The 19116-nt window shown below is 42.3% G+C and overlaps 2 protein-coding genes across 13 annotated transcripts in view; both read left to right on the forward strand.

Moving 5' to 3' along the window:
* hoxb3a (homeobox B3a) overlaps window positions 1-6993 on the forward strand; it is an 87077-nt gene extending 80084 nt beyond the window's left edge. For all 11 annotated transcript variants that reach the window (XM_035947916.2, XM_035947915.2, XM_023269744.3 and 8 more), the window contains one exon: window positions 3193-6993. In XM_035947916.2, the coding sequence (XP_035803809.2) occupies window positions 3193-4064 (872 nt within the window). In that variant the 3' untranslated portion in view covers window positions 4065-6993. The remainder of the gene's footprint in view (window positions 1-3192) is intronic.
* Window positions 6994-7138: 145 nt separating this feature from the next.
* On the forward strand, window positions 7139-14773 carry hoxb2a (homeobox B2a). Of its 2 annotated transcripts, none has more exons than XM_035947919.2 (2): window positions 7139-11758; window positions 13216-14773. In XM_035947919.2, exons 1-2 carry the CDS (start codon window positions 11275-11277, stop codon window positions 14076-14078), a joined length of 1347 nt encoding a protein of 448 aa, XP_035803812.1. In that variant the 5' UTR covers window positions 7139-11274; the 3' UTR covers window positions 14079-14773. The 2 variants fall into 2 exon arrangements, 1 of the variants encoding a protein (XP_035803812.1); XR_004847274.2 differs by lacking the exon at window positions 7139-11758 and adding an exon at window positions 11768-13091 and having other exon boundaries at window positions 13216-13350.
* The last annotated feature ends 4343 nt before the right edge of the window (window positions 14774-19116 follow it).

The following is a 19116-nucleotide window of genomic DNA, read 5'->3' on the forward strand; positions in this document are numbered from 1 at the left end:
AGGTGTGTCCCCTGGTAGTGTAGTTCCATCATGGACCATAAATAAATCAACAAACTTCCGTTGTATGCAATCTACAACTAAGTAAAAAGGTATTCAAGGAGAAGACGGTATAGTCATGGGATCAGTTCGGCACTAACAGAGGTTGGAAGAACAGAGAACTCTAGTGATCATCTAGGAATCAGTGTCGAACTTTGAATAAAAGAACAAAAAGACTTAATACTTAAACATTCATTTTTTAGCGGCCTCTCTAGTAATAGTGCCTTAACGGTGAGGAGTTCATTACAGTAACGGCAGCGTTTACTAAGCAGATGGTAAAAAGCTGCAGTCAGCCGTGTGTGCACCTTCTGTCATTCATTTACCTTCTCCTCCTCACCCTGAACATCCTCCTGCTCCCTCCTCTCTCCTCGACATCTCCTCAGAAAGCCTCTGCAAGTAGGAAGATATTAACAGAACGAATTTAAATGTCATGTACGATAACAGATGAATAGATTTTCACAGAAAGAGAATGACGAGAAGACGTTTGAAATGAAAGATATTAGCAAATGGATAAAAAAAACCTCCAGCTGGATGATAAATCTGAATATCATCTGCATGTCTGATAGCGGGCTAAGAACACAGTCATCGAGGCAGACAGATATGTTGTTTGAATTGGTAGTTATCAATGAGGAAAAATATGCTGTGCCATAATGAATATGAGCCTGATATTCATATTGAGAAAGCTTTCAGCTGACCAGACAAAGAGTTGAGAGGAGATTAGGTTGTTTATTGATGGCAATTTGAAACGATCATTCAGAGGAGACAGATGACACAGTGGTGAGTTCTGTCTCTGCCCATAGAAATAAACACTGGAAGCAACTGTTTACACTGTAGAGAGAGAGATAGGATCACACTTCTTTCTTTGAACTGTACGGCATCTGCTATTATTAGCATGAACACATAGCAAGCATGCACATCAGCTCATAGCAACATGCTCATAGCAGGCGCTTCCTGCAGCTTACAGAGACACCAGTTCAGTGCTGCTGTTTAGTAGAAAGTAAACCCAGGATGGAAAAACAACAGCAGCCCAGAGCATCACATGTTGCTGTTTAAGTTAGCTTACTTTAGCAGGAAAACAGCCACCATGCATCTTAGCCATTTAACATCTGGGTTCAAATGAGGCGGCGACTACCCAGTTTTACTCATACAGCTCTGGCCATTGGTTGTCTCATTACAATAACCTGCTATATACCAAAACAACTGCTGTGAGCTCAAAACAGCAACAAATAAGCTGTAAACAAGCAGCCAGGTTAGTCAGATTTATTTGGAAAGTAAACTTAATAAAACCGTTGGGAAAAAAATATCCCTCACAGTTTGAAGGCAGGTTTCTTGCTTCACCTTTTTTACCTGAATATTATAACCTTCAGGTTCAGGTGGGACTAACTACAGGTGTGCTGTTTTAGACTGCTGTAGTTTCATTCAGGTCAATCTACTAAACTAGCAAATCAATGCAGATGATCTGGCTTTACTGTCAGCTTGTTTACAACCTCAATGCACAATGGTTTGCGTTTGTTCTCCCATTTCAACAATATCTCTCTTCAAAGGACTCAACATTTACTTAGAGAACAACATTGTACTTAGAGATATGTTATGAACATAAAAGAATTGTCCTTTTAACTTTGGCTGCTGCTCTGCTAAACAAAGATGGAAGACAAGCAAAAAGACTCTTGTCCTTTCCATTAGAGGTTGTCTAAATTATGACTTTTGCTATTTAACTTGCTTCTGTTTTTATCTAAACACACTGAAACCGCGTATTTAGCTAATATATTTGAGGTTTATCCATTTGATGGCCTTTAGACAAATGATGTAAAGCTTCATGCAAAGAACATCTTTACAACTTTGAGGCAGATTGTTTTTTTGCAGAAGTGACAGAAAGGATGCAGGAAAACTATGAGTACCATACTGGTTAAATAGAGCCACAGGTTGATTAATCAATCAACTGTTGATAATTGGTTAACTAGTCAATTTTCCCTGATTCTAGTTTTTAAAAGTGTAATATTTTCTGGCTTCTTTACTTCTATTACTCTCTTCTTTTTTTTAACCATTTTCTGACATATAGCATTCTGACATGTAGCACAAGTGATCAATTAATCAAGAAAATGATGGACAGATTTATCAAAAATAGAAATAATCATTAATTGTAGCTCTAGTTTTAATTGTGGCTTGTATATTAGGGTATTTGAGCTATTTTATGTCATGATTATCAGCCAGACTAATTGACTTCAGCATGTCTTTTCAGTAGCTGGTGGAGTTTTAGGCCTGAAACAAAATTGTTCCTGCTGAGAGAGAGCAAGTTATAATTTCCAAAATAATATCTATATTTATGGCTTGTACTCATTAATAGTGACTAACAGTGGACCAATAGGTAGCAGGTGTCCACTGGTGTCCAAAGCTCAGTGGTCATGACATTCACCAAACAAAAGCAACACACAAATGAAATCAAATCAAAGTGAAAAAAGCCTTTTTAAAACCCCTCATCGTCATCAGCAGGAGAATGTGTTCAACTTCCTTCCTGCTGAGTGTCTCTGGGCAGATTTCTACTTCTATTAGGAGTCAGTGTTACTCTGACATAAATGTGGTGAGAAGTTTAAGTTTTCTTGGCGAGCTGATTGAAGTGGGAGCAGGTCTGCCTCAGTTCCTGCTTCAGTCCTGGTGCTGCAGCTGCTGATGCTGTGGGGGGTTTGTCTTTCCAGCCAAGATGCAATTTTGCTGCCCTCGGCCAGCACCAGGGCCTCCGTCTCTTAATAACTGCCACTGTTATGAAGTGTTGACAACTAATATCAGGGGATAATTCAGCCGGCCTGCCTGGACCCCCCTCTGCTTTATTAACAACTAGAATGCTTTCAATTTCCTCCAGCATGCAGCCTGATTGGGTTATACTCTACCTTTCTTGCTCTCTCAATTTTCATTTGATCTTTTTTTTTTTTTTTAACCTGTTTCTTACAATATCCTCCGTTTTTAATATCCACAGTATTCTTCCTTTTTCTGTACATTTCTCCCAATTTCAATCTCTTAATTTTCTGGAAGGACTTTCTGGAGGATGTGCCCTCATGTTTCTTCTGATAGTTTTTCTTTTTATTCTCTGTATCCACTACAATTTAAAATTACATTTTCCATTTATTTTTCTTAGTTTAATGATTGTTCTCCTCCCTGCAGCATCAGGAGGAGCTGAGAGTGGAAGCAGCGGGGAGAAGAGTCCTACCGGAGGCTCGTCGGCGTCTTCTAAACGGGCTCGTACAGCGTACACCAGCGCCCAGCTGGTCGAGCTGGAGAAGGAGTTCCACTTCAACCGGTACCTGTGCCGGCCGCGGCGCGTGGAGATGGCCAACCTGCTCAATCTGTCCGAACGCCAGATCAAGATCTGGTTCCAGAACCGACGCATGAAGTACAAGAAGGACCAGAAGTCCAAGGGCCTGAGCTCCAGCTCTGGAGGGCCCTCACCGACGGGCTCCCCTCCTCTGCCCATGCAGTCTTCCGCCAGCTTCCTCAACTCCATGCACCCCATGGGAGGGGGAGGCGGAGGAGGGGGCCCCGGCTACGATGCCCCGTCTCCCCCATCCTTTGGCAAGCCCCACCAAGGAGTGTCTTACTCCATGTCCACTGCCTATTCCAACGTCCCCATGAAGGGCTGCCCCCCCCAGCAGAAGTATGGCGCCCCAGACCCAGACTATGGCGACCCCCATCCCCACCACAGCCTAGTGCAGGCCAACAGCGCTGGCTATGGGACTCCCACCAACATGCAGGCCAGTCCAGTGTACGTGGGGGGCGGCAGCTATGTGGAACCCATGCCTGGCTCGGGGCCCTCCATGTACGGGCTAAACCACCTCGGCCCCACGCCTCCCCACCACCAAACCATGGACTACAATGGCGCAGGGCCCATGTCGGCCGCCAACCAGCACCACGTGGGTGGAGGGGGCCCCCAGGGTCCCTGTGACCCACCCACACACCCAACGTACACCGAGCTGTCGGCGCACCACACCTCGACTCAGGGCAGAATCCAGGAAGCACCCAAGCTCACTCACCTGTAGCAGGTTTGGAACAAATGACAACGTAGGAAATAGTGAAGACGACACACAACAAGTAACATGACCTGACTCACTAACAGACTAACTAACATGCGGGGACTCTACTGCTGCAACGGGACGGCAGGACAGACAAAACCAGACCGACAGGGACCATCCAGTGGTTTGTCCTGTGTTCTACAGCCACAGTAGACCAGAACAGTCAATGCTCAGTGCTGCTCAGCCTCCACCCTGTTCTCACTGCCTTCATAAAGAGCGGCATCAGATCTGATTAGGACCAGTGCTTTCCCTGCTACCGTGGAAAAGCAGCTAAATTAATTGTAAGAAGACAGGTTGCAACTAGTATCAAGTAGCACAGATGGCCCAGAACCAGTCATGTTGCCCAATAAGCTGATAAAAGGAATATCTCTGCAGTGTCAAAGTGCTGAAATCAGTTAGACGTTGCCAAAACTTTTAAAGGTATTTTTTTTAAACTCTAACGTCAGTCTTAAGGAAAGGAAACAAATCTTTAAACCACTTACTGGTATGTTGTCAGATTTTTTAACTTGGCTCACACATTCAATACTTCCTATGTTTTAGAGTCCATTACCAGATATTTAGCTTTTATTTTACAACTCTTGAGTCATTCTACAGATGTTTACAGCTTGTCCATGAACCCGTTAGCATCAGTTTACACTTTACTCTCAGTATATTTATTGGTCCCGGGGCAGCGAGGCATATTGTCGGCGTGGGAGGTGAGGTGTACAGTCAACTGTCCCCCAGGAGACACCCTCCCAACCCATCCCCAAAAATGTCAGAAGGCTCGTCTGGTGCAGAGACGTACTGGCAGCACTATTGTTTAGTCACTTTTCATTAGACTAATAATGTACTGCACAGTTAATCAGAAGACTGCTGGATTCGGGCACAGCAGATGTTAGAAGGACAGTTGTCTGCTTTTGATTAAAAACATTTGACAGAAACAACAAAGAGAAGTTTAAAATGAAAGAAAAATAGCTGCAGCATTCATACTTAGTAATTAAAAAGGATTTCTTCTGCTTTTCTGGGCTTTTTCAAGCAGCTCTGTGTGGGCAGAGCAAACTGCAGCATTAGTTCAGATAGCATGTAGTAAAAAAGCCTATAATGACTCTGTTAGAGCTAGTATGTGGTTTAAAATTATACTTTGATAATAAAATGTCCCCCTTAAGACACACATATACAAACAGCCATCCCGCCTGGTAAATGAAATAGTTGAGATTTTAATGGGCAGTTAACGAGGTGGTTAGATTTATGACGCTGAGCTCTCTCCCCCTCCAGGCAACACATGTTGTTGTCAGCCGAGCTGAGCTATGTGGAAGGCTCTGCCTCTCCATCAGCCGGGGAGAGGGAGCGAGAACAGAAATATATGGCTGGAGCCGGCAGCACTCATCTTCCTCTGTTGCCCCCGTTTCACAGAGCACATAAAAACCACTGGATGGGCTTCCCCCGTTCGCCGTCTCTTTTTGCCTCCTGCTGCACCCATCTCTGTCCGTCCAGACCCAGTCACTACTAACCCACCGTCTCCTGTCTGTAGCAGCAGCACATGGCTTCTGAAGGAGGCAAAATATCCCACAATCCCCCACAGACTGCGCCCCCCACACACATCCATCACCATACATACACCCCTCCCATCACTCGAACAGGGTTTAAGAAGCCACGAGCTCACAGGCTAAACTAGCTCCCATAGACACACATCTGTGCTAAGCTGCTCTAGCTGGTCACACCTCCACACAGCACGCTAAGCTAGCTTCCTTTGGTTGACACACATCCAGGCAGGGTACGCCAGCTGTTGACATCTTTAAACAAACACATGAAAGGACATGGAAGAGAAATTTTTAATGTTCTTATTTTAGCACATCATCGACACAGGGTAAATAATAAGAGTGGAGAACACTATTTATTTATGTTTGGGTAAGTCTTTACCCTCCTCTCTCGCTCTCTCTCTCCTTCTCCTTCTCTTTCTCTCTCTATCACTTTGGAAGGGTTCACATGCATTAGCGGACACCAATGCGTAAAGTCCACATTTTCTATTGTTTTGTTTTGTTCTCACATATCTTGACTTTTAACGTGGATACAGGGTATATATTTGAACAAAAATGCATGTCCCAGAAATCTGAGCCGATGTGTACAAAGCACTTTTAAAACAACCGGGTTCATCAGTTTGAACCGTCAGTGAAGGCACAGTAAAAACCCTTCCAGACTCTTTCACCCTCTGTCCAATACTGAAAACAACCTCCCTAAACTCACTGATGTTCAGGAAGGACATTCATTCACTGGGTTGTGTTTAAAAGTGCACATTTTACACAAAGGCTTTTTCACATCTGGGCATCATTGTTGCACTTAGAGTTTACATTTTGATGGTTAAAAGGTAAAAAAATAATAATAAAATCTTATTTTGAAGACGGAAGGCCCTCCAATCAAAGCGTCTTTCGCCAATGTGTGTTCAAGTGAACATTCATATATAAATATTTATTTGTTATAGCCAGTTTAAAAAGACTTTCTGTTTTGTATTATTATTATTTATCCTTCATGTATTTATATCGAGAAAAAAATACTGTACTTTTTTAGTATTTACCTGTTATGAAAGAAAAAAAACAACATTGTGTTTCTTCTTGTCCATTGTACTGAAGTTACATTTTTTAGTTCTTGTATTTTAGAAGAAAATAAGTAGTTTTTATGTTCCTATAATGACCCTTGTACATAAATGTCTTGGCTTGTACAGGGAATAAGGCAAGGATGGGGATTGGTGACCCAGCCGTGCATAGTCGGAAAATTTAGACAAACTATTAGCTGGAAAAAAAGAACGAGTCTTTTTGGAGAAAAACTATTTCTTTCTTTGTCCTTTGTAGCTCCTTTTTCTTTCATTGTTGAGAGAGTTGTCTGTTGAACAATTCTTTAATAAAATGTTATGTTATTCAGAGCTATCGTCAGTTTTTTAAGGATCTCAGGAGGGAAAAACTGGACTCATAATGTTCTGATAAATGATAAAAGAAATGTCTTCAGTGTATTTCTGTCAGGTGGAAACTTGCCAAAGCCTTTAGTCCTGATCATCAAGGAAACAAACAAGCCTTTGCACCGCTGCTCAAGTACAAAGTTTTAGCAAATAATGGCACAGCAGAATCCAAACCCAACTAACTTTACCTCAAGTTCTGTGGTGATGCATATTTTATTGATTATCATCTTTGTAAGACTAGTCAATATATGCAAAAACCTGCCTAACCCTTTAAAATAATAACCTCAACAGTACAAAGCAGTAAAGTCCAAAACAAGGCACACCATCATCATTAATTTACTTAAATGCTTTAAAGCTACAATATGTGGTCTTCATTCTGCTGTGGGGATATTCATGTGTCATACTGTGATGAGGCTGAGGCAACAAAGTGCTGCTCATGAATGCCAGATCAGGTGTAGGTGTGACTGTCTCTGGTTCAGAGATGACCTGACACCGATGCCAGGATTGAATATCGGGTCAAAGCCTGCGGGGTGAAATGTGGCATCGCTGTCAAAAAACTTTTTCAAAAACTCAATCCAAATCCAACAGCCACCCGTAACATGACAGACATCACAAGAAAAGCTTCAGAGCTGCACCTTTATGCTGTAACTAGACAGAAAGAGAGAACAAACCACAGGCTGTTGAGCTGCTGTTTATTATGAGCACCAGTGATCCAGTATGATAATGTCACATACTGGGCTGCCTCCCAGAGAAGGTTTAAAGTCAGATGCAAGAACTATTCCTACTAAAACCTGATATCTAAAATATTTAACACCTCCAGAGTTGTCCAATGACTTGCTGGGTTAAGCTCTGTTGTTCTTGTGTGACAACTGTAGACTGGAGCTAAGATAAAGTACGTTCACTAACAAAAACAGCTCAGACTCAGTGTCAATATCGGTCAAGTCTCCGTCACTAATGCTGAAAAAAACACTCAGGTCATGGTTAAGATGATAAAGATCGCTGTAGTCCAAACATCCCAGCTAAACTGAGCAGTGTTTAGGAGCTGGCTCTGTGGGACATAAACAGCTCTACTTATTTACTCTGAAAATGTGAAGCAACACTATGAGGTGTGGATGAAAACTGTGGAAAAATCCAGTGAGTGGACACTAACTGGGTTTAGATCTGGTGACCAATAAGCACAGGTAGAGAAACCTATCAGATGGCTGGAGCTGAATTTATCTGACACCTTTCTTGGCTTAGTGTTAGCAGAGAATCTTCCTTTCACTTCTTAAAACTGTTACTTGAATTTATGGTTTAAAAAAGGTGATTGTTGTGTGCTTATTCTGAACTTTTTGTGTAACATTTTCCAGCTTTCTTCATTCTCCATTCATACAAACACGTGCAGATCCTCCTGATAGCTCTGTCTTCATGTTTATGACCAAAAAAAGCCCCGAGGCCTGCGTCTTGGCCCGGTCACGTGGTCTCTAACCCGTCACCCTCCCTCCCCTCCTTTAACTCCCCCCTTTCACTTCCCCTCTCTCCGAACACGCGCGTGCTCGGAGGCCTGAGAGCAGCATAAAACTGAGGACATAAATCAGACTCCCATAAATAATGGCCGTACTTCCCTTTACATCTCCGTTGGACTAACAGACAATAAAAACACCAATAAGCAGAGATTGGATCTAATTTATAGCCTCATAAAAACAGATGGAGAGCTCGGCTCGGCTTCAGACACTCCTGAAAAGAGTACAGCTATTTCTGTAGAGCGCGTTCACAGCCAGGTACACAGAGGAGAGCTCACAAAGTCTAAGTGCTGTTTCATAAGGAGGCAGTTTAGGTGTAAGATTAGTCGGGAAATCTGTCAGACTAGCTGTATGTTAGGCGTGGATTTACCATCCAGTATCGATCAAATACTATTATTATTATAGTAAATATAAATATAATTACACACGTACTGCTGCCAGTAGAAATAATACAAAAATCTCGGTCATTAGTGAACTAAGCACAACGAAAATATTATTAAAAATATATTATGTTGTATTATATATTATTACGTAACACCTAAAGCTCCCTCTTGTTTCCCTTTGTTTTCTTTATTATTGTTATTCTGAGTTGTGCATTTCTTTATTTTTTTACTTAGACTAATCAAAAGCTAAAACAACAGTAGTTAGTGATCCTATTCTTAATTAAGTAAAATTTAAATGTTCGTACTAGGAAAAAAATGCATGCCCTGCTATTATCAGTACCGCCTAAATAAATTTAAATTTAACTGAAAAGAATAGAATATAATTTTAAATAAAATAAAGTTACTAATCCCAGTCTCCAGTCGACCAATCCATGCGCTCCACGTCTGCACTGCAACGACAAAAACACTTTCTGCTCTCCAACAAAACTCCCAATAAACTCCACAGCAATTTATTTAAAAAAATATACAGATTTTTACGAGTAAAATATAAAATAAAAAGAGAAGGAAGATGAGAAATCACAGCGGCTGATGCTGCAGCTCAGTCAGCTGCTCGTGTTTTCTGTGTGGGCTTGTGTTTGCTGTGCGCTCGGCCTTTCTGCTACGCTCAATGGCTCCCACTCCCACACACATTTCTGCCTTTTCTGCCTCTTTCTCAGAGCCTGGGGGTGAAACTAAACGGCATGAGAACGAGAGGGAGAAAAGAGAGCGAGCGAAACTGCTTAGATCCATTTGTCGCTGGTATCTGAGTGTTTTTTAAATAATTTAAACAGATAAAATGCTTCACCGTGACGCGCTAGTGTGTGTTTCTGCTGCGCGTAAAAATAATAAAACGCGTCGAATCGTAGAACTGAAAGCAGAGAGGCAAAGGGAGTGAGGCTGGAGCTTTTTCTTGTTATTTAGGGAGAGAGAGGGGCTGCTGTCAGCCTCTTTGCAGGGAGAGAAAGATTGATCACCGCACTTCTTTTTTTCCCACTCGGGGCTCTCCGGGCCCTCCCCAAAATACCCTCTGCTAAACTGCAGAGTTTTTGATCTTTATAAAAATCTACATGTGCAGAGGCTGAAGGCCACTCAGCACAGTATCACTTTCTATTAGGATTCACATAGCTGCTCCTGTAGTATTATTTTTATCATAAGGTAGAACAGGAGGCCCGGGGAGCTCTCTTTTTTTTCCAGCTGCACAGAACGACCTCGCTGTGAACTCTCTCTCTGCGTAAACACACCGAACATTTTTAACACATCACACTGGTGGGAGAGGGTGAGAGAGGAACCCTGGTATCTTGCAAGAAGGACTTTGGAGGCTATTTTAGGATGAGAGTATATTTAGACAAAAAAATAGGTTGCTGTCTTCCTCAGACGCACGCACAAGGATGGATCATAAATACGCAAAGAAGCCTGGAAATACAAAAATCGTAGACTTACACACGCACAGGTCCCCCCTCTCTGCCTCTCCTCAAACCTAAGCTTCAGTCTGTCTGTTAGAAACCAAACTGCTCCATCTGTACTACCGCTGAGTAGAAATCTCCATCATCCTCTCCTCCTGAGCTGCTGCGCCATCTAAAACCCTCTCCAAGTTTTCTGCGCCTAAGTTGGGGATTTTTCAGCCTCTCTGAGATTAATGAGCTGAGCGTGTAAACAGCATTGTGAGTTTCTTTTCCCTGAAGGAGACATATTGTAAACGGTTCTGGCCAGCTCCGTTCACCTAATGTTAGCCGTCATTACATCACCCAAAAGACTGGAAAAAATGTCCGAGAGATGCTCTATTGTTTGCGCACATCAGCGGGCCGGGACGCACCAACCCGTCGCCCACACGGCGCACATGGCGACCGGCCGCCTTGTCTCTTTTTTTCTCCCCACATTTTACCCCCCGCAAAGACTAAACAATAGCAGCTATCCCCTGATATAGCCCTTGTTTGCCACAGCTATTTGGTGGAAAAATAATAATGCTGCTTCCCACAGCTACCACCGCCGCCAGGCCCAGGCCCCCAATTGGCTGTTTTCGGTCACATGACCAGGAATTGGCTGCAATTTCGCCCCATAGTTCTTCAGTTTAGCCTACCCAGGTCCCCATACGCTAGTAATATCACCAATATACACAATTATTATATAGCCACCGCATTTACGCCATTGCGGTCGGGAGCCTACATGCTCGTGCGTTTTTTTTCGTTTTATTTTTTAGGGGGCCATATTGTGTTGTGTGCGTGTGCGAGCGTGCGTGCGTGCATGTGTTTTGTTTTTTTTTTATTTTGGGGAAGGGATTGTTCGGGGGTCTCGCCGTTTGAGGCTGAAACCGGTCTGAGGGAGCTATGAATTTTGAATTTGAGAGGGAGATCGGTTTTATAAACAGCCAGCCGTCCCTAGCAGAGTGCCTGACGTCCTTCCCCGCCGTCCTGGAGTCATTTCAAACTTCATCAATCAAGGAGTCGACAGTAATTCCGCCTCCCTTCGAGCACACCATCCCCAGCCTCAGCCCCTGCACAGCCAGCCAGCCGAGATCGCCTACTAGGAGCCAGCAGAACCGGAGAACCTCCGCCACTAATGGCCTCCAGACGCACCACCGAGCCGCCCAGCAGCCCTGCCCGCCCGGCCAAGCCCCTGCCCCGGTCACGGCCACCTCGGCCGGTCCGCTGGCCCACGAGTTCCCCTGGATGAAGGAGAAGAAGTCATCCAAGAAGTGCCCCAAGCCTGGGAACAGCTCTAGCGGTGGCGGATCCATCATCCCCCCCGCCTCATCCTCCCCGTCGCCAACCGCCTCTGGGTACGCTTCGGCGGGCATCGAGTCACCCACAGGTCGGTATGCTGGGATGCGCGGGCCACTATGGATGTGTGTGTGTGTGGTGGAAGTGTTAAATGTGTGCAGCATGCTCTGTGGTTTTCTATCTGCATTTTCATTTCACAGCCATTTAAGACATAATCCACCAGTTATTACATGCAGCATGGATGCTGTTAGATGACATTGTCTTTCTGCCTCTGTGTGTGTGTGTGTGTGTGTGTGTGTGTGTGTGTATTGTGCAGGCTGTGATGCTGTGTCAACAGGGAAGCCATATCTAGACCACTGCATTATGCTGCAGTGCTGTGCACACTCTTTCATCATGCATATAAAGATGCAGCCATTAACGTCTAACATAGTCCCTGTCCTTTAAAGAATTAATATACAGATCTCCAACACTGTGTTATTTCTGCACAATAAGCCCAAATTTCCAAAAAGCATTAAATCCATGCAATAAATCTCTCTCTCTATATATATATGGTGCGTAAAGACGCACAAAGGAGGGATTCTTTATTTCTCCAACCTGCGGATGAAGGCTGCTGCAGCTGGTAATATTCTGTTCACTGCGTGGTTTGCTTTCAGATCAGCAGCAGCAGCAACACCCTGGTGTTATATATTCATAACACAATTGAGATGGTCGCCATATTGGATGGAGGTAGGAAAAATCATGGCAAGGCAAAGCGAGCGAACAAAATCTGTTGGGGTGGGGGCTGGGTGGGGGTATAAGCTGCATCCACACAGGAAACACGCTGCACACAAGCTCATTTTCAGGGCTTTGGGTCCTTTCTGTTTCTCACACCGACTTCCATGACAATCAGTGCATTCTTCAAGTTTTTTTTTTTCCTATTAGTCTTTTTATTTTTTGCTCTCAGTCCCACCCACTTTCATTTTTAATGGGAATTCTTGTTTTCTCCTCTGCCTTTCTTGCGCAATTTCCTGCCTTTTCTAATCTCATTCAAAAAGCCATCCAGGGTTTTAGTTATGCTTCTGACAGATACCGCCACGTTCGTTTCACATCGACATTCCCACATTTCCATACACATTTCCGTCCAGTGCAGTGATTTATTTATGTTCCTGACTTTGCATTTCTCTGGTCACACGGTGCAGCCTCTCAGCAGGATGGCTGCTCTCCTGGCTTTAGGACAGAAAAATGATTTGTTTTTTATTTTTTACAATCACCAAATTGGCTGCTCTTACATTTATGACTTTGGTTGCTACTGTAATTGCAAGGTGGATTTTTTTTATGACACTTTGTGTTTTTCATTACGATTTTATTACAGACATAAGAGCTGAGGGGATTGTGTTTGATGCTGAAGCTGCTTATTTTTTGAACGCAATAAAACTGAACGGATTGTAAGGGATTCACATGAAGCCTAAATGGAATATAGAATCAATATTTTAAAACTCAAAATACATATTAGATTTTTCACATAATTCTCTCTGTCTATTTCCCTTATTTGTCTGTCTTTGCGCGCAGATCCGAGTCAGGCGGGTCTGGACGCCGGAGGAGCCGGGTCCCGCCGGCTGCGCACCGCCTACACCAACACTCAGCTGCTGGAGCTGGAGAAGGAGTTCCACTTCAACAAGTACCTCTGCCGGCCCAGGAGGGTGGAGATCGCCGCCCTCTTGGATCTGACCGAGCGGCAGGTCAAAGTTTGGTTCCAGAACCGGCGGATGAAACACAAGCGGCAGACCACGCACCACCGGGACGGCAGCGGAGGAGGCCACGAGTCCAGCGACCCGGGCGGGTTCGAGCCGCTCGAAGGCGCAGACGCCTCCTCTCCGTACTCAAGCCAGCCGCTGGAAGCATCTGGCACCGGGGAGGCTGCAGCAGAGGGGGAGCCGGGGGGAGGCAATCCATCTTCGGTCGCTGCTTCCACCGCCTACACTAATGACAGCGGGGACAATGCACAACCCACGCCGGAGGAGGGAGGCCGTTTGGGCCGTCCCGAACGCCCACCGCTGCCCGGGGCTCCTGGTTCCACGGACTCCCACCACTCTCCGCCGGCTTTCGCCGCGACGAACTCCGCGGACACCGCGGGCCTGATGCAGCTGAGCGAGGCCGGGCCCGCCGCAGGAGCCGCAGGAGCCGCCGCGTCCGAGGCGTCTTTCCCCGAGCAGCGGGACTCCTCCATCACCCCCACCGCCTCCTCTGCTCCTCTTGCCGCCTCCTCTTCATCATCATCGGCGCTCTCCGACCTGACCTTCTTCGCCGGGGACCCCTGCCTGTCCCCGAGCCTGCAGAGCTCCCTGGACAGCCCGGTGGATTTCTCCGAGGAGGACTTCGACCTGTTCACAAGCACATTGTGCACCATAGATCTGCAGCACCTCAACTTCTGAGGCCAACATAAAACCAGAGAAATGAGGGAGTGTGTGGACAGGCCTGTGGATGAACAATCGAGAGCAGCAGACAAACGGACTCTGTTGTTAAAAAAAAGCATAAAAGCTTCTCAGCAACATTCCTGAAACAATTCTGAATGAAAATTATGTTCATTTTTAAATATTTTTTTTCTTCTTGTTGGTTTTATTTGTAGTTTGAGAGATGCGGTTAATTTTATTTTTTAATTTTAAAAATCAAAAAGGAATAGTTTTTTTCCCTCGATCGAAGCGTTGTGGATTTTTTTTAAAATCTCCCTTTGTCCAAATTTTCAGGTATTTATTGCCTTTCTTGTTTTTTGATCGCTTTTTTTCTTTTTGGTAAAACCTTAAATCCTTATCAGTGTGTGTGGATTTGTTTCCTCTTGTCCATTCTGGTGCAGCTTCGTGGATCCTTCATAACTTCTCAGGAACTGTTCACGGAGTCACGGTGCAGAAAAAAGCTGGACTGCTTTCAGAAAAGCTAAACTGAAGAATGAATTCATTCTCTCTCTGAGCGACACAACACGAGAGGGAAGCCCTGCTGACGACCCGAGGTTTAGACCCTACTTTATTTATTGAGATTCTTTAATAGCGAAAATCCAAATTATTTATTGTACATATATTTTCATAGTGGAATAATAATAATAATAATAATAATAAAAACACACAAACATTTATGATGTGGCCCATGTGGTTTTGTTTTATAGCCTATGAATTAATAAAGTTATGACTAGATACGGCACAGTAATTCTGCTAAAACATATAGCAGGTAGTAACAATTTATTTTACTACTAATAACAGTGCAAATTTACGCAATTATAAAACCCGTTTTTTATGGTTGCTTTTAGGGTAATAGCAATAATAGATAATATATATTTTTATTTATTTTTTAAAAGTAAATTATGTTTGAAATATTTTATAGCCTACCTAACATTTTATAGCTTCTAATATCCGGTTTCTAATTAAATTCAAGTTCAAATTTGATTACATTAAATAATTTAGTTTCTGTTTTTACTACAGCCTATTACACCTTATGATAAATGCCTTAATTTTGTCTCGGTATTTGCCCTAAAATGCTTGGCTCTGTTTTCCCACAGCAAAGTGGCCTGATATAGCCCAGTACGGCCCGGTTTAGTGCAGTTCGTGTGTTTACACAGAGATAACCCTGACATTTGGGGAGGGAAATGAGATATCTTCCAGAGCTGCTAATCCCTGTTCAGGTCAGCGCGGCTAGAGCTAACAGCACAGAACGGCCCTCCACCGGCTAATACAGGAGCTAACACCACGGCTAACAACAATGTAGCCCGTTTACTGACAGCCAATGGAGCTAACACTTAGCACGGCACGGCCCTCTACCAGCTAACACCCAGGCTAACAACAACCTAGCCCGTTTACTAACAGCCAGTGGAGCTAACAACAGACTAGCACGATTATGTGAGCACGGAAGCTGCTCGACATCGCCGTTTCTGTCCCGTTATTGAGCTAGCAACGCTACCGTTAAGCTAACGGCAGAGCTAGCACGGCTAGCTTCCTGCCGCCAGTGTGTGCGGATGGGAAATGCTAACTAGCTGCTCCTCAAAATGGCTGAAGACAAAGAAGGATGTGAACAATGAGCAGTGGCAGCCATTACAGGATGACAGGCAGAGAGAGTGTCCGTGTGTGTGAGGGGGAGAGGGCAAGTCAAAAAACAAAACAAAACTATACAACAGATTTATGGCTTTAGTGCTTCTGATTATTATTGTTATTATTATTATTATTACAATAATAATCTTCTTAACGTTGATATATTTTGTATACAAAAAATAATTGTGAAAAACATATTTGGCAACGTGCAGACCTGTGACTCAGACTAGAAAGCCTTATACAGTAGTGGAAAAAAGTTTTCAGACACCCCATGCATTTGCTAAATTTTGCATTAAGAATCAGTCTAGGTCTTCAAGTGCAATTGATTTTAGAACAATCGCAGCCATAACACTAAATAAATCTTTTTTTTAAAAAAGCCATTAAAAACTTAAAATTGATTGGTTCCATAAAAATAAGACATTTTGAGTATTGGGCCATTTTGGTAGAATTTAGTTTTGTTAGTTTTTCTGGTAAACAATAAACAAAATATATCATTTGTATGTGTTTGTGTCTGTCTAATGCAGCCACACATTTTGAAACACAAAACAGATTTTTTCACAAATATTTCATGATAATATTTGAGATTGTGTAAAATCGTAAGGGTGTCCAAAAACTTTTTTCCACCACTGTAGATATTTACCCAGTACACAACATGGTAAAGCTAATGAGTATTTAAGTGCAATATTGATGTTTACAAAGTCAGCCAATAAAATGATCATTTACTGAATGCATGTTGATTCTACAGCAACTAAAATAATTAGTTTTTTTAAAAATACCGTCTTTCAAGCAGATATTAAACTATCAAGGACAAAACCTTCTAAGCAAACAACTAATTTATAATAGAGCAAAAATAAAAACAACCACTAAATAGTAAAATATGCTAATCATAATATATGCAAGAACTGAATAAAATAGCCACAATAAAACCAACTATAAAGGCTTTAGAATAAAAGTAGTTATGTTACAAAAGAATATGCTGACTTTTGCAGTCTGAGATACTCTGGGAGGGAATTTCTGCAGCTTAGAGGCAGCAAAGGTCTGATAAGTTCTGGTCACAAGGTGAGATTCAGAAACAGAAGGTTATCCTAAGAGCTTCAGTAAAAGACAACTGGACTCGTCTCATCCAAGAGGGTTCTTCATTTTCACAACTACAGCCTGGCTCAATTTAGAATCTAACTTAGAATGGAGGACTTAGAATTTCCAGACTATCAGAAGGTTCCTGCCGGGGGATCTCAAACAGCAATCAGTTATTTTATAGCTTTAAAAAACTAACAATAAAATCTTAAAATCAATTCTAAAACTAACTGGTAACTAGTGAAGTCTGGCCAAAAAAAGAAATGGAATAACGTGGTCTGGAAGTTGCTTAGAATAATAAAGCATTCTGGATGTCCAGCCAAGTTCTAATATCCTGTCACAAAACATAATCGACGATGAAGCTATATTAACTTTTTGTGGTATCCTATTTTCAGAAAGGCAGAAATGAAACATTCTTTCCAGTTAAGAGGATGGATGTGGACTTTAGGAGCTCCAAACAACAGAAACAGAAGTGAGTCTAAACACTGAACTGACTAAGCTCCCACTGGGGATCTCTGGTGTTCTTTTTTTAAACTCATTTATTTAGGGAGATTTCTCATTTCTTCAGCTGAACCTCATTTGGACATTAGTATAACATGGGATGAGCGAACGCTGGCAAATCATATCAATCCACAGACCCACTAATATTCACTGTATTACTGTATGGCAGACTGATTACACACTAATGGGCTGAATTTATTACAACAAAATACCCGTCAGCAATAATAATAATGATAATAATGAGTCCTTTGTGTTGCAGCGATACGACATACGAAACGGCTCGGAGACTAAACCATGAGGTCTGCATGTGAGCACAAGTTTAAAACTGGGTGTGTGGTTCCCATGGGAACCAGCAGGCACATGACAGGACAACAAACTGTATTTTTGCAACATGGAATCCAATCAGAGAAGATGTCCCTGGATGGGTTTAGCTGCTTCTCCAGCACAACGTCATGTATCATTTAATGTAAATTGGTTATGAATGACAAACTGTTGGTAGAGCTCTGCTGAATCACATCCCACTGAGCAGCAGATGTGTTTTCACTTCTTCCAGTTTGTGGTCTGCTATCCTAAAGTCACATGTTGAAATAATGCAACTGTGAAGCACATATACACAAGACAAAGCTTTACACAGTCCTATAAAAATACCAACAGGCTAATTCTACTTAAAACGAGCAACAACTGCTTTATATAAAATAACCTCTTCAAGCAGCAATGACAAATTCAGAAAATACAGTAAAGACATCAGTAAAAAAAAATACACTAAGAATAAATAAAACTATGCAATAAAAATGCAAAAACAAGTGAAAATATTTAAAATGTATTGACAAAATGTAAATGTGAAGTCAAATCTGAGTTTGAGAGGAATTTAAAAGAAGATATTATTCTGACTAACTTAATTTCCTCAGAGATGACAGCATGAGGACGATGTGAGCCAAAGTAAAACCACATTTAATCTTCAGTCTAGTCTACTGGGTTATGAAAGGAACCACTGTCACAATATTTATTGTCCAGTCCCTGGCTTTTAGAATTGGTCAGTGAATTGTTCAGGTTCAAAGGATGTCCCCACATGCACTACAGTTCCCCTTACTTTGAATCAGTCATTCTGTGCAAGACTGTTTGGCTAAAGTATTAGTTACAAATTCAAGATTATTAGTGTGCAGGTTCTTCTAAAGAATAGTTTAATGTGATTCAAAATGAAAGTCAAAACAGTGCCTGCTTTTAATGTGTCCCTCTGGCAGCACATAGACAAAAAACAGTAGCGACTCCAGAATAGAACCATGGTGAACTCCACTACTGAAAGACACCTTTAATAAAACTGAATCTGCTTTACTATTCCTAGGGCATACATGACAGTGGTATCAATAATCCAGTTTTTCATAAGAAAGCAATAAATAAATACAGTATCTATTAAACTTTAACTGTTAAACTGCTAGTAATTACATTTAATATTTGTTGACAGACCTGACCTGTACCTGCATATCTTATTTGGATCTGGAAAAAAAAATTCTAATGGAAATGTACACAGATCATGTTGCAGTCATGCTATTGGACCATGCAGGTGACTAAAGTTACAGATTTTTCATTACAATATATCTAGTGTTGTGTTCTTACACTGCTGCTGCATGGGACACCAAATCACCAAATGATAATGTGCATTTAAAATATTATTCAGGAATTCAATGGAGCCGACTACTCCTTGCCCTTTGACTTAAGTATGTAAAAATACAGGTTTAGAAAAATTCAAGGTCATTCAACTTGGAAATGAATATTTAATACCTGAGGAATTTGGACTTTAAAGGAATTAATTAAACAAAACTTA

The sequence above is a fragment of the Amphiprion ocellaris genome, chromosome 19, assembly GCF_022539595.1.
Source record: "Amphiprion ocellaris isolate individual 3 ecotype Okinawa chromosome 19, ASM2253959v1, whole genome shotgun sequence".
Taxonomy (NCBI): Eukaryota; Metazoa; Chordata; class Actinopteri; family Pomacentridae; genus Amphiprion; species Amphiprion ocellaris.